We start from the raw sequence: 13,446 nt of genomic DNA on the forward strand, positions 1-13,446 counted from the left end.
TCGTGTTTTATAACTACTAAAGAATTGCAAACTCAATACTACTTCATTTATAATATAATGTGTTCGTATTACTCACTGAATAACATATGGTTTTTTTTTAATTTTACTTTAAGTTTAAATTAAGTGGGTGGTAAATTAATCTATTTATCTTCTTGAAGTCACTTTTCGAAATCGCTATTTCGTATGAGCCCCATTTATTCGGTTCGATTTTTTCTAACTATTGGACTAACTTTGTCGATGGACGAGGATCAAAATCTGCACAACCTTTCCAATTTTACCATCTTAAATCGCAAACTTAAAGCAATTTTACAAAAAGATTGTTCAACCGATTTCGGACTCTTACAAAAAAAAAATTGTAGTTTTAACAACGAAATTTTCCAAAATCCAATTGAGGATCTTGCGGAAATTCCTGTCAGGTTGGGTTAGAGTTCCTTATTTTTTTTTAATTTTTTTTTTTTGTGGTGGGTGGGTGGTTTGAAAAGGAGTCATGAATTTGTGGGACATTCACCATCATAAAAAGAATTTGTTCCTTATATACTCCTCATTAACCAAGCTTCCCGCTGGATAGAACAACATCGATCAATCTTCGAACTAGCCGTTCACAAATTGACGAATAAAGATCATGTTGCAGTTGAGTTTTTCTTTTTTTTTGGTCAAAACGTAGCCATTGAGGTTGAAAAACCAAGAAATGAAATGATTTGTTTGCCCATACAATCAAACCCTTGAATCCACAAATCAAAGGTAATTGCCAAACAATGACAATTCCTCGTATGAAAAGTTATGAGAGTACCTTTTAGATTGTTGGTCAATCAATTAAGAATAAGTTTATAAAAATTAATGAGAATCATTTGAAGATCCAAAATATATCTCGCCACAAATAATTGATTATAACTTGAGTGAGCCTGCATCTCTCCACGAAACCTGCTTCTATCGGAATATAGGCATTTAGCATATTAAATACATAAGGCATACTGATATATTCAAGAAGTGTCCTTAGAGTATTTCACAATCTTTTTAGGATAATATAAAAGTTTTGTCAACTTCAAAATCTAATATAATTTCTCCATACGTTGAAGGTTGGCCTATGACCCATGAGGGAAGAAGCATAAAAGTAAGGTTTTAGAATGCATAAGGAGAGAAAATAATTGCTTGGGAAAATCATGTTTGTAGTCGGAAGTGCTCTCTTTGGTGTTATAACTTTCCAAACGATCATTTAAGTGTTAAAACTTTCAAACCGAAAATGTTCCGTTGCGATGTCCTTGAAACTTTTTCTTGCCCCCAATTTGAGAACTTGGGACTAATCATTCAGTCGATCCAAACTCTAACCACTCTTTTCCATTGTAAACCAAAATCAATGCTTTACTTTGGACACCACATTGGCTACCTTCCTGCTTTGGTGGCCCCCGCCACCATCATCATTATCTTCTCTCTCGCCGACTGCTGGGCGCCCATAGTTCCTCCCTCCCTAATTTATTCTAAAATAACAGCACATGAGATTTTCTGACGGCCCAAGTGGCTGATGTCACTTGAAAATCGATTTTTAGAAATTGTCACAATTAAATGATCGCTTAAAAGATTATTGCATCAAGTGAGCGCCCTCATTTCTCCTTTAATTAAAATATGTTACGGGCCTTTCTCATCCCGGGAAAGGGCGATTGGATTTCTCAATGATCCGAGATGGTAAACGAGTTGAATTTAGCTTATACAAAAGCCCAAATCTGACCATGTCTTATGTTAGCGTATGGGCAAACACGGCACCGATCTCATTTCACAGAATCTCTATTTCATGTGAAACGTAGGCACTCGGTACAATTTTTTAATTTTGGGACTAACTCTGTCGATCGACAAAGGTTAAAATGTGCACGATTTTATGATTCTTTCGAGTCTTAATTTGCAAACCATTGAACACTGTACAGCCGATTTCGGATCCTCATGGAAAAAGAATCGATAGTTTTAATAAGGGAAAATTCCAAAAACCAATGTAGGATCTTAGGGGAAAATCTGTCTTGTGGGGGTAGGTAGTTTTGGTGATGGGATAGGTTCGAAAAGGAGGCATAAATTTGTGGACGTTCTCGCCATCATAAAAAGACAACAATGCAGCGTGTAATGGAACAGAACAACTTAGCACAAATAAACCCGAGAAACATAGACTGATCACTAGTCTTTTGCTACCACAACCCTCAAAAGTGTTTCACCATCGCGTATTAAGTGTCAAACCAAAAAGATAACCACTAAACAACACGATACACCGAGAAGCAAACTGTTTTGACTGGGCTTGGGTGGGGTGCGCCAGGCAAGGGCTATAGTGCAACGCCCGAGCGACACGCGAGAGGCCCGGTAGCAAGCTACTGTGGTGGCCTCTCCCCCTAGAAAAATTAATTTAATATCATGTGGACCGATGGCCCACGTATCAGATATTAAACTGATAAGAACAGATACTACACTTGATCTTAGCCAAAAGGCCGAGAAAGGTATGCTTTGGTACGTCTCCTGGCCTCCTCCTTTGTCTCATGCTCTGGTGCGTGATACCTTTCGGACGCCCAATGTGGGACTCAGCCTCAGTGTTTCGCGGTCCCAGAAAAGGAGAAGAATTAATGGCATACTTTGGAAGGCTCGTGGATAAAAACCTGCAGTGGCTTAATGATTTTGGCTTAGAGAAACCACAATCAAATCTGTGCCAGAGAACGAGTAAAAACTCTTGACCAAAACTAGAAACGCAAGCCTTGGTGTGAAGCAAGAATCCATGGTCCCAATACTCCTGCTCTTTCGTTCTTACCCATGCGAGACAGCCCAAGAGACAGATAAAACACCACTCTGTACACGCATGAGTGAATCCGATTAAACTGAACCGGAGTTGGCTTCATTGAATGGCTCCATATGTTCTGCATTTTGAAGCTTGAACTGGTGTCAGTGACATCGTTGTCTTTGGAGATAGTCATATATTTCCTCTTCCTCTGAGCCCGACATTGCCTCAGGTGTTGGCTACTGGGTAAACTCCACAAACAGGCTCCTACAACTCCTCTTTCAGACCCCCAAAAAAAAAAAGAAAAATCTCGAAGTAGTCACTAGTCACGTATACGCAGTTAGTGAAAGAGGGTAAATATTATTTGGCTATCGGCAGTGAAGTGTTAGGTTTAAAGAGAGCATTGCTGGTAATAAGGTAGTCGCCAGAACCATCTGAGGAGGACAGCACCCAAGTGAGACATTACTCGTTTTAAGAGGGCTGAGAAATCGTTTCAACTTTCAATTTTAGGAGCTCCCTCGGTTGAGGAAGCCCCTCCAAAAATAGGCGTATGCCACTTGTTGTGGCGAGCACACGGTATTCTTTAGTAAAAGGCGAAAGAATAGTTCGCTCTGTGCTCACCACATGGCTGCGTGACTTGTCCCCCCTCTTGCACCTCGTATTTTGTTGCTGGCCTTGTTGCCCCTGTTCTTGCCTTTCATCCTATGTGGGACGTTCCTTAACAAGGACTAGGCTGGGCTCCTTTTTGGGTCCATCGACTTCTGTTGGAGCACAATGAGAAGCGGACTATGAAGGGCTGGGCATGAGCGGAGTCGGGGCCTGAAATCGCATTTCCCATCCCCGCCCCGTGAGGATGAGACGAGGCCCCTCCCCGCTGAACAATCCATTCGAACCCAAACTGCAATTTGGGGCTAAGCTTTTCCAGTAATTAAACTTAAAACCTAATTTCTCAATCTGGAAGAAGATTTTGGGCTTTAAGGTTTGGCCTATGGAGCAAACTGAATCTGATTTCTCACTTTCTGCCATAGAAATGTTGTCAAACTGCCATTCGATCCATATATTGAGTATTGACATATTCGGCGAGTCACGTCGAATTATTTATTCTGAGTAGTGTCACATACGATTTTACTATGATGCAAATGATCGATGTCACTTTACAATGATTGATTTTTAGAAATTATTATTCTCAAATGATCGCTTGAAAAGTTATAACAGCAAAGTAAACGCTTTATAAAAATTGTGTCATTATCACTATTCCAATAAGGGCGAACAATGTCACCGTGGTCTGAGATTGTAAATGGGTCGAACTAGCCAATCAATTGGAGCCCGTCTTAAAGCGAAGTCCAAATTTGTTCCTCGATTGCTTGCATACAAAAAGCCCAAATCCAACCTCATCTCACGTTGCGCTCGGGCAAATACATGACGCCAAACTCATTTCTTGATATTGCTATTTTACATGAGCCCCAATTGTTCGGTCCAATTTCTCTGTCAACTCCGTCACAGAAAATACCAAATCCCTGCGATTTTACCATTCAGTCCAGTTTTATTGTTTTACTGTCTCGAACTGCGGTTGCGAAAGTCGATTTTACAACCCATTGAGACCGTTCAATTGAGTTTAATATCCTTACGAACAAACCCATAGTTTAACGAGGATCTCAGGGAGAATTCCATCGGGTCGGGTTGGGTCGGGCCGGCAGCGAGTCAGTTTGGAAAAAGAGCCGTGAATTGCGGGCCGTTTCGCCAGTTATAAAAGACTCCACAATGCCCTCATTGTACCATAAGAACAGAGCCGCTCAGCATAAAATAAACCTGAACAGATCGAACAGTCTTTCTTTTGGATTCTTCGCTTCATCATGATGCTGCTTGGCTCCCGCGAGCACCCAATTATCACGGACAGACAGAGAGTCAGAGACCGCACCTAGAAGCCTTTGTGGGTCACCTATTTTGTGTCCCGAAAAGCAAAAGTTGAATTCGTACTGTCCGGGACAGTCGACAAAATAGTAAACTTATTCCATTATGGAAGACTAAGATGCGAAGGAAGCTTTCTTACTTATTTCAATGACTAGCGATTCATCTTTTTTTCGCGTCATGTCGTATCGTTACGGAATAGTTCGGACGTGATTTCGAACTTGCTTGACATGCTAGGAATTATCATCTCTAATTTCACTTTAAAGATCTTTCCGAACCGCTCTTCGTCCGTCCTCCATCCGTGAGAATTTGTGCGAGTATGAGGTGAAAAATCGTAGATGTTTTTTGTGTACTTTCCAAAGTATTGGGTATGTAAAAAGCACATGTTGATCAATTTGATGACCTTGCATTGGTATTTCATGAGTTATAGTCTCATAGATCAGTATTTTAACCTATATTTGATGGGATGAGTTATTGTACTTATTTGGGTTAGTTATAATCAATAAGTGGGTCATAAATAGATTTAAAATGATAAAGACCCGAAATAACATGGGTGTTAAATAGCTTCACAATTTACTTACACCCAATCCACCTCCATAATTCTCTATTTGCCCTACTTCAATCCGGCACTCGTTCATTTCGCACTCTTACATCGGATTAAGTATGAGTTTTCCTTGATTGAATTAAATAGAAAAGTGTTTTAACAATATAGGTCGAATCGGGCACAGATCACGAGATTCGTAGTGCACGAAAATGGGCTAAACGCAATAAATGAGTTAATCTCGAACCCGATCAATCCACCCGTTTGATGAGTTTAGTCACGAACTCCATAACAAGAGTTCACTGGACATATATATTTCATGAAGGTGAGACATGGAAGGGCACACAATAATACATTAGTCGGCCCACAGCAAGATGAGATGATGTCCCACAAGCAAAGAATGACCATTCGCCCTCGGTATCAAATTGGTTACAGCCAAAATTATCGCCGTGACACAAACCTTAGAACAAACAATGATTACTACAAGTTCTTTATTTTTTTATCTGTCTCATCTCTAATTCTCATCTTTTTTATTTTTATTCTACTTTTTTACAAAGTGTGAAAGTCGAATCTCGCACATGTGATAATAGCGGCCCTAACCCCCGAATGCTTTACCAGATCACGTGCTTATTGGCATTACTGCCTCCACTTAAAACAGCTTGCTAGGTTAAGAAAGAGCAGTAACTTGGCCATCTTTTCAATGCTCTTTTCTCGTGTCAGTCCAAGTTCTCTGTCGCAATAATTACGGACAGTAAGCACAAATGCAAATCTAAGTCAATTAGTTAGTTTATATGATCTAGACATTGTCTCTTGAAAGCGAGAGGTTCTAGTTTTCCATGCTAGCTTGACGCTGATGTTGTTTCTTGAGATATTGGCTCTCTTCGGAAGAGTAATTCCTCGTGTGGATCCTAGCCGCATCTTATCTTTGCTATGCTCGAGCTGGATCACAATGCCAGATAAACTTGGCTCAGTCAATTACGCCCGATGTCGGTGAGTTCAACCAGTCATCGGCTTGACCACTCCCGTAATAATTTGATCACTAAGTCAGCGAACCGAATCCTCAATCGTATGAACTGCTCACTCAAAGTTCTAACAAAATGGGTAAAAACAAAATCTTGTTTTGTATACTTAGATCACGTTAATGATTGCCCAAATGGCATTTGTTAAGCATATTTAGTCATGGATATTTCTTAATTGTGAACACAATCCCATACCTTTTACTGGCAAGCTGGGTTACTCGTTGACCTGAAGGGCCAACCGATTGACCTAAGCACAATTTTTTCTTTGATCGATCCAGCTTCAAAGCATATCATACTACGAACTAGAACGAGGAAGACGTGCATAGAACAAGGATTTACATTCACATCTCTAGTTTATTCTTATGCATAAGTTCGATTTACCTATAATCATCCCAACCTGTGGCCTTGTTCAAGCACGTCGGTCTGGTCCATGGCCGACGCAAGTGCAAGGCCCCAACTTGTGCTAGACCGACGCATCAATCTAGAGCAGCGACACCAATCCAAATACAGTTACATTCGTCTTCCAACCACCGAGCGAATCATTAACAGTCCAACCAATCAATCCTTCGTTCCGATTCATGCCTGTCCGATAGCCCAACTACCATTTTCTCTAAATTAAAACCCGCCCCCAAACTCCTCCCCTCCCACGCACACACAGAAAACAAGTACGACAACATCGAACTGCGCCGGATCAGCTGGTCTCAATGCATCAACGAAGATCGACAAACCATCCTTTTTCTTTATCGTGGCCGCTACCGCCAACGTGACTCGGAAATCGAACGAGCATATGCTTCAGCAAAATCACCTTCCGCTGGATCCAAAAAACCAACAGAGGTGAGGGGGGCTGACCGGCAAAAATCTGGCCCCCCAGCAGGCCACGAGAGAAATAGTTTTTCTACATGCTCAAGTGATGTTATCGGCCGTAAGCAAGCGACCGGGGGGAGACTTGTCGCACGCAGTTGCTCCATCGGAAGAAATGTTGGGATGCGAACGGGGATGGAACCTCCTCTCCTCTCCCTCTCATCTCCACACAATTTTTCTCTTCTTTCTATGAAAAGGAGGGTTTGAGCTAAATTTCTCCCTCCCCTCCTCATTAACTGATTTAGTTTTTCATTTCTTTTTCTTGCTTTCCTCCCATTTGTGGAACTTTTTTCCTTCCACTCTAGTTTAAATTTGAAAGTTTCTCTCTCCCGTTTCGGAGAGTTTTTTAGTGTATATTTTTGGAGCTTCGCTTTTCTGGGATTTCATTAGCGTACAAGTCCGGTTTCAAAGGAGATTGGACGAGTTTCATAAAAGTTTCGCTTACTATCGGATCTATGATCGTTCAACCTTTCTATTCTGCATGGCGATGGTGTTAGGGACACCGAACCTAGGTGCGCACTGTCAAAAGTCAAAGGCGTAGCAACAGATGAAAATATTAACGTGTGCTCATTGCTAAAGACGGATTCGGTGATCTACCGCCGATTTTGATTTAAAGAACTCATAGATTTGCTTTTTGAGCATGTGACTCATGTCATTGTTCTGATGATTTATTTTGTTATCGGGGTCTTATTTTGCTTTGAAGTTGTAGCGGTTAGACGGTAATGTTTCTCTGTTTTATTAGCGATATGAACGAAATGCTACTTTTTACAAAAAAACAATGGGGGTGAAAATTGGATAAATTCGCATATTGCACTTTTATTGATTCAATTCTAAACATTATAATTATGTTAATTTAGTTATAAATATTTTTATGTTTTACCAATTGAGTACATCCGATTAATTTTAGCTTGAAATCGCCGACGTGAACGTCGGTTGTCCCATATAACGTCGTCGACACTAACGTGGACAATTATTTTTTTCTTACGATTGTGGCTAGAGAGGTCGCAAAACACAGGTTAGGGCACATTTGTTAAAAAAAAGAACAAAGGAATAAAATAAATTCAATAAATTAAAAATTTTATTTAAAATCATCCACGTTAGTATCAGTCTTGCCACATAAGACGATCGGCTTCTGCGTCCATGATTTTTTTATTAAAATTAATTGGACGGACTCAATTAGTAAAAAAGTGAAAAAAGTGAAAAGGGTTATGACTTAATTGAATTGACAAGAGATGAAGGCGGAAATTGTCGCCGAGGAGGGAAACTCTGCACGTGTGGGCACCCACGCGTCCCCGCCACGTCCAAAGAACGAGTTTTGTCTCCCTCGAAATAAAATGGCACAATCCGCCCATTTGTGTGTCGTCGCACTAATAAGGTTGGATTCGAATTAATTAATAATCGTCACATCACGTGGGCCCCATCACATCCGACGGTCTAGATTTATTCTATCGGGGATTGTCTGATCAAGTAATATTTCACGTTGCTTTTTCACTCCGATAACTTAATGTTTCGGTTGGAATTTTATGCGAAAGCAAGCGCACTAACAACACCTCCCACTTTCTCTTAGGCCCCAAATGACCCGGACAGAGCTCGATACATCTAACATAACAAACGTACATATTTAGAAACTCTAAAAAAAAATTAAAAACACAAAACAACACTCAGTCTATAAACAAAGCAAAAAATAAAATAAAATAATGCAAAATCGAAAGCTTTTTTTTTTTTATGAATATGGCCTTAAAACGCCTTTGGATGGGTTTAAAGCTCATTTTAAAGTGATCTAAGGATTTAATGATTAAGAAGGGTCGAAAGAACTCTACTCAGTGACAAGCAACTCTCGCCAGAGGTTAACATGGGATTCTCACAATTTGCCTTAAAATGTCCGAATTTGAGCTGTGTCCGAACTCTCGAAAGTTCAAATATGGGCTATCCAAGTTTTAAATGTACTCATCGAGAAGCGTAATTGTCTCGTCGATTTGTTCATCGGTACAAATCCTTGAACTTTTGCGGGAAGGTGCACTTGCATTTATTAAATGTAAAGCAGAAAGCAACAACTAGGCTTTTGTGTAGTTAATTTTGGCGCGCTTCCTAAATAATGTTATACATTATTCAGCAAAAGGACTTGATTGCAATTTTTTTTTTTTATTGTGGGGGGAAGGGAAGAGGAGGAGGATGCCAATCTGCCATGAAGTAGCGTTACAACTACTCCTTTAAACTTTTTTTCTTCCATTCCATGACAATTGCCCCCACCACCCCTTCCCCTCCCCTTTACATTCCCGTCCTTTTTCCTTCTTTTCCTTTTTCCTTTCCTTTACTCTGTGCTTTCCCTTTTCTTCTTCTTCCATCCTTCGCTTTACACCTCTCTCTCTCTCTCTCTCTCTCTCTCTCTCTCTCTCATGAGATGGACACGGAGCAGAGCACACGGTTCTGGAGTTGCAACTTGCAGCGACTCGCTGATCACATGAAAAGCTGAAACTTCGATCCCCTGCTACGATGGCGAGCTTCGGATCATCACCCTCGCCGTCCTTCAGCGAGTTCCGCTCTCTCCTCCTCCTCCTCCTCCTCCACCTCGGCTGCTTCATCTTATCCTCCTCCTCCTCCTCCTCCCATGCCGCCGCCGCCAAGAAACGCAAAGCCTCTCCGACCGTCCCCCAATTCAAGCCCCGCAAAGCTCTCTCTTCCTCCTGGTCGTACCTCAAGCGCGTCTTCATCTCCAAACCCCGAACGTCTGACCCTCCAACGCCCCCTCTCTCCTCCGCCCGAAACTCCCAACGATCCATAGCCTCCCTAGTCCCGCCGCCAGAAGCTCATGCTCAAGCTCAAGCCCTCGAGGAGCTCACCTCCACCCGACCCCGCGAGAGGCCCGGCCCGGGGACGCTCCTTCAAGAGGAGCCCGACAGCGCCGACCTGTTCTTCCCACTCCGCAACGACGCAGTCTTCCCGTGCACGTCCTGCGGCGAGGTCTTCCCGAAGTCGCAGCTCCTCGAGCAGCATCACGGGACGCGGCACGCGGTGTCGGAGCTCGTCGGCGAGGACTCCGGCCGCAACATCGTCCAGATCATATTCCAGACGGGCTGGCCGGCCGGCAGGGACCTGAGGGTACTCCGGATCCTGAAGATCCACCACGGGCCGAGGGCGCTGTCGCGGTTCGAGGAGTACCGCGAGTCGGTGAAGGCGCGGGCAGCCCGGGCCGCCAGGAGGAGGGACGAGCGGTGCGTCGCCGACGGCAACGAGCTCCTCCGGTTCCACTGCTCGACATTCACGTGCGACCTGGGGCGAGACGGCGATTCCAGCATCTGCAACCAGCAGTTCTGCAACGTGTGCGGGATCATCAAGTCGGGATTCTCGAAGAAGCTGGACGGCATCTCGACCCTGTCCAGCGGGTGGAGGGCGCACGGGACGCTCCCCGACGAGGTGGTGGAGGAGTTCGGGTTCATGCACGTGAAGCGGGCCATGCTGGTGTGCCGGGTCGTGGCGGGGCGGGTCGGGTGCGAGGCGGACGACGCGGACAAGGAGGAGGGCGGGGGGTTCGACTCGGTCGTGGGGCGGGGGGGCAGCGGGGCCCTCGCCAGGCTGGACGACGAGGATCTGCTGGTCTTCAATCCGAGGGCCGTGCTTCCTTGCTTCGTGATTGTGTACACCACCGTGTGAGCGAGTCGTGTGGAATTTACGCGTAATAATTAGTACGGGACGTGGAAAAAGTTTTCGCTCCCTTTCGAGTTTGCATGAGTTTGATGCATGTGGGTGTGTTGGGTATCGTAGGTCATGGCCATCATGCCATGCCATGCCATGCCACTATGTGTGTGTGAAGTGAACAGGAATGGATTAGAGAGTTTCTCTTTTTCGGGATGGTGGGGGGGGGGGCGGGGGCGGGGGTGGGGGGGCGGGCTCATCAATTAGAGATTGGAAGTGGCGGACGGTTGGGTTAATATTTATGTAGTGGGAATTAGGTGGGAGACACAGAAGTTTTGGTTGTGTAACAACTCTACTTAATATAATGTGTAGATGCGAAAAAAAAAAATTGAAAGGAATTTAGTGATCCAACGAGGACAAAACCTTTGCGATTCTGTTCATTTGACTTTCTGAGTACTGAATATTTCGATCTTCGGAATTCCAATTGTATACAATACGAAAATGCGTGTGTTTGAGAATCGGAATTTTTTCGTGTTTAATTGCTTAATAAGGGTCGCACGAGCTTTCGCTTGTGAAATCTCTAGAATAATGAATCTTAGATGCCCGAACGGGGAACGGCCCATTTTAATTGATTAGTTCACTCGAACTTGTATTTGCTTCTCAACTTAAGGAGAAAGCATCTTGGTGCATAAGCTAATTGGAACATAAGGCAAATTAATTGCTTCAGTTTATTATTAGTAGTAGCACAGCACTACCGCCCCTCACTAGTCACTATCCAACAGCATTAACAATTCGCAACAATTTTGTCGGTCCATCGTCCTGCCATCTTACATGAACAAGCTAGCACAATCATGATTCTTTCGTTAAGAGAAAAAAAAAGAAAAAAAGAGAAAATTATGCTGTACAATGTGCAACTATGAAAGGGTTTCTGGGAGTTAATAGAGAATCATGAGACACTTCAGACAAAATAAAAGGAATAAGTCAGAAGAAAAACACGGTAGCCTAAACAAAGGGTAGGGTTGGCGCGGTCGATTGACGTGTCGGGGCGATTTCCAGCTTGCGAACCGGAAATCGCCAGCTTAAACCCTACCAATTACGTGCAAACTATTTCAGATCCGGGCCATCTCAAACATGACTTTCCCCTTTGCTTCATCATGTAATTTCTCTATGTACAGGAGAAATACTTTCTTGCAATATTGGTATAGTTTCTCATCATGAGTTATGATGGCGTTCAATTTTAATCATCGTTCGCGAAGAGCCGGGCTGCGTGTGACCTCGACAGTGATTAGATTGGACGAGAGAGAAGTGGCCCACTCAAGCTTTTATACAATCTTGGGTGGCATAGTCAAGGCCTTTTGGCGCATGCATGCGAAGCAACCCTCATAATTTGTAAGAAAATCTCCACCCTTAGCTTGGTATGCATAAATAGCGAGGAAAATTATCAATTAGTCCCAAATCTATTGTGCGGGTGCCAATTCAGTCCTAAACCTTCTAATTTTTTTAATTTAATCCTAAATATTCACTCAAGATTTCAATGTACGGCCTTCCGATCAATTTTCATTAGAAATGGCTATCGTGGCGGTCCAATCATTATTGGCAATCCTATGCGACACCCCCAATGACCACGCTAGAATTTTGCGCAAATGTTTAGGATTTAACTGGTAAAATTGAAAAATTCGGGATCGAATTAACATACATATTATAAGTTTAGGACTGATTGGACAATTTTTCCTGTAAGCATGGACTATACCATCGTGCGTATCAAATTAATAGTGAATGTAGGTCAAAAGGAATACGAGAACTGAACGCACTTGAGGGTAATCTATTGCTATCGCAAAAGTGTATTCGTTGTGGTTGGTCGGTCGTTGGTAGAGCAAGCCATGGATTATTTAAGATGAATGCATAACTTCCACGATTGGACTCGAATGAGTACAATAGGACATGACTATCTGACCATTTGTGGTTTACGAAGGATGCATAAGCTATATGGAGTAGTTAGGACATGGGTAATTAGTGACTTAGGAAGGTCTAGAACTATGAGTTAACTAACAATGTCAATATACGATGTCCCGTTGATTTTCAAAAGATGAAGTCAGTAAAATGAGCGTACATGCCAATATACATCGCAGAGGAGGACAACATAAACTTTGTAAGTAAAATTAGTGAACTTATAAGCAAAGGGTTGAAGCGGTACTGAGTGCGACTGTAGGGATGTCAACGAGTCGGGTTTCAATGCTGCCCGACCCAACCTGTAAGGGAAGTGTGTTCTATCTGACCCGATTTCCACCCGAACTTCATATGAACTGAGACGAAAACAAGGGTTGGGTCGGTTGTTTGCCTTTTTTCCAACTTGCCGGGCCTGACCAAACTTCATATGAACTTCACCTTCGATTGAAACGGTTACTTATTATCGAGCTTAGACACGATATTGCAAAAGGTACATTAGGAAACGACAGAGTAATGAATTTTTTCGGGTGTCGGTCGAATAATCAAAGGGTCCCATGAGATGGATGGGAATAATAATTGGATGGAGCGCGTGGACAGGGTGAGTCGACAATCGTCCCACCTAAATTGGAGTCATTCGACGATGGGATGAGGTCCATCCATCCATCTCTATCTCCCAAGATTCTCTCCTTTCTAAATGCGCACGATACACGACACGACTTAAGATTAAGCTGTCGGAGTCTTGTGCCGTTCGTAGCTAGCAGTTCTCCTGTCACGTAAAAGATGATCCGAAATAG

The 13,446-nt window shown here is 42.9% G+C and overlaps 1 protein-coding gene and 2 non-coding genes across 3 annotated transcripts; 1 reads left to right on the forward strand and 2 right to left on the reverse strand.

Moving 5' to 3' along the window:
• Window positions 1-2,279: 2,279 nt before the first annotated feature.
• Window positions 2,280-2,475, reverse strand: LOC115736830. The gene has a single exon (XR_004014948.1). It is a non-coding gene; the product is annotated as a U2 spliceosomal RNA (small nuclear RNA).
• A 779-nt stretch (window positions 2,476-3,254) lies between these two features.
• On the reverse strand, window positions 3,255-3,373 carry LOC115736821. Its single transcript, XR_004014939.1, has one exon. It is a non-coding gene; the product is annotated as a U5 spliceosomal RNA (small nuclear RNA).
• Window positions 3,374-9,313: 5,940 nt separating this feature from the next.
• LOC115736755 lies at window positions 9,314-10,794 on the forward strand. Its single transcript, XM_030668586.2, has 2 exons — window positions 9,314-9,420; window positions 9,465-10,794. The coding sequence occupies exon 2, from the start codon at window positions 9,566-9,568 to the stop codon at window positions 10,721-10,723; it is 1,158 nt and encodes a 385-aa protein (XP_030524446.2). The 5' UTR covers window positions 9,314-9,420; window positions 9,465-9,565; the 3' UTR covers window positions 10,724-10,794.
• The last annotated feature ends 2,652 nt before the right edge of the window (window positions 10,795-13,446 follow it).

The sequence above is a fragment of the Rhodamnia argentea genome, chromosome 8, assembly GCF_020921035.1.
Source record: "Rhodamnia argentea isolate NSW1041297 chromosome 8, ASM2092103v1, whole genome shotgun sequence".
NCBI lineage: Eukaryota > Viridiplantae > Streptophyta > Magnoliopsida > Myrtales > Myrtaceae > Rhodamnia > Rhodamnia argentea.

What these genes read in the sequence shown, in the direction of transcription:
- LOC115736755 (XM_030668586.2), top strand. Translation starts at nt 9,566, where the DNA reads ATGGCGAGCTTCGGATCATCACCCTCGCCGTCCTTCAGCGAGTTCCGC.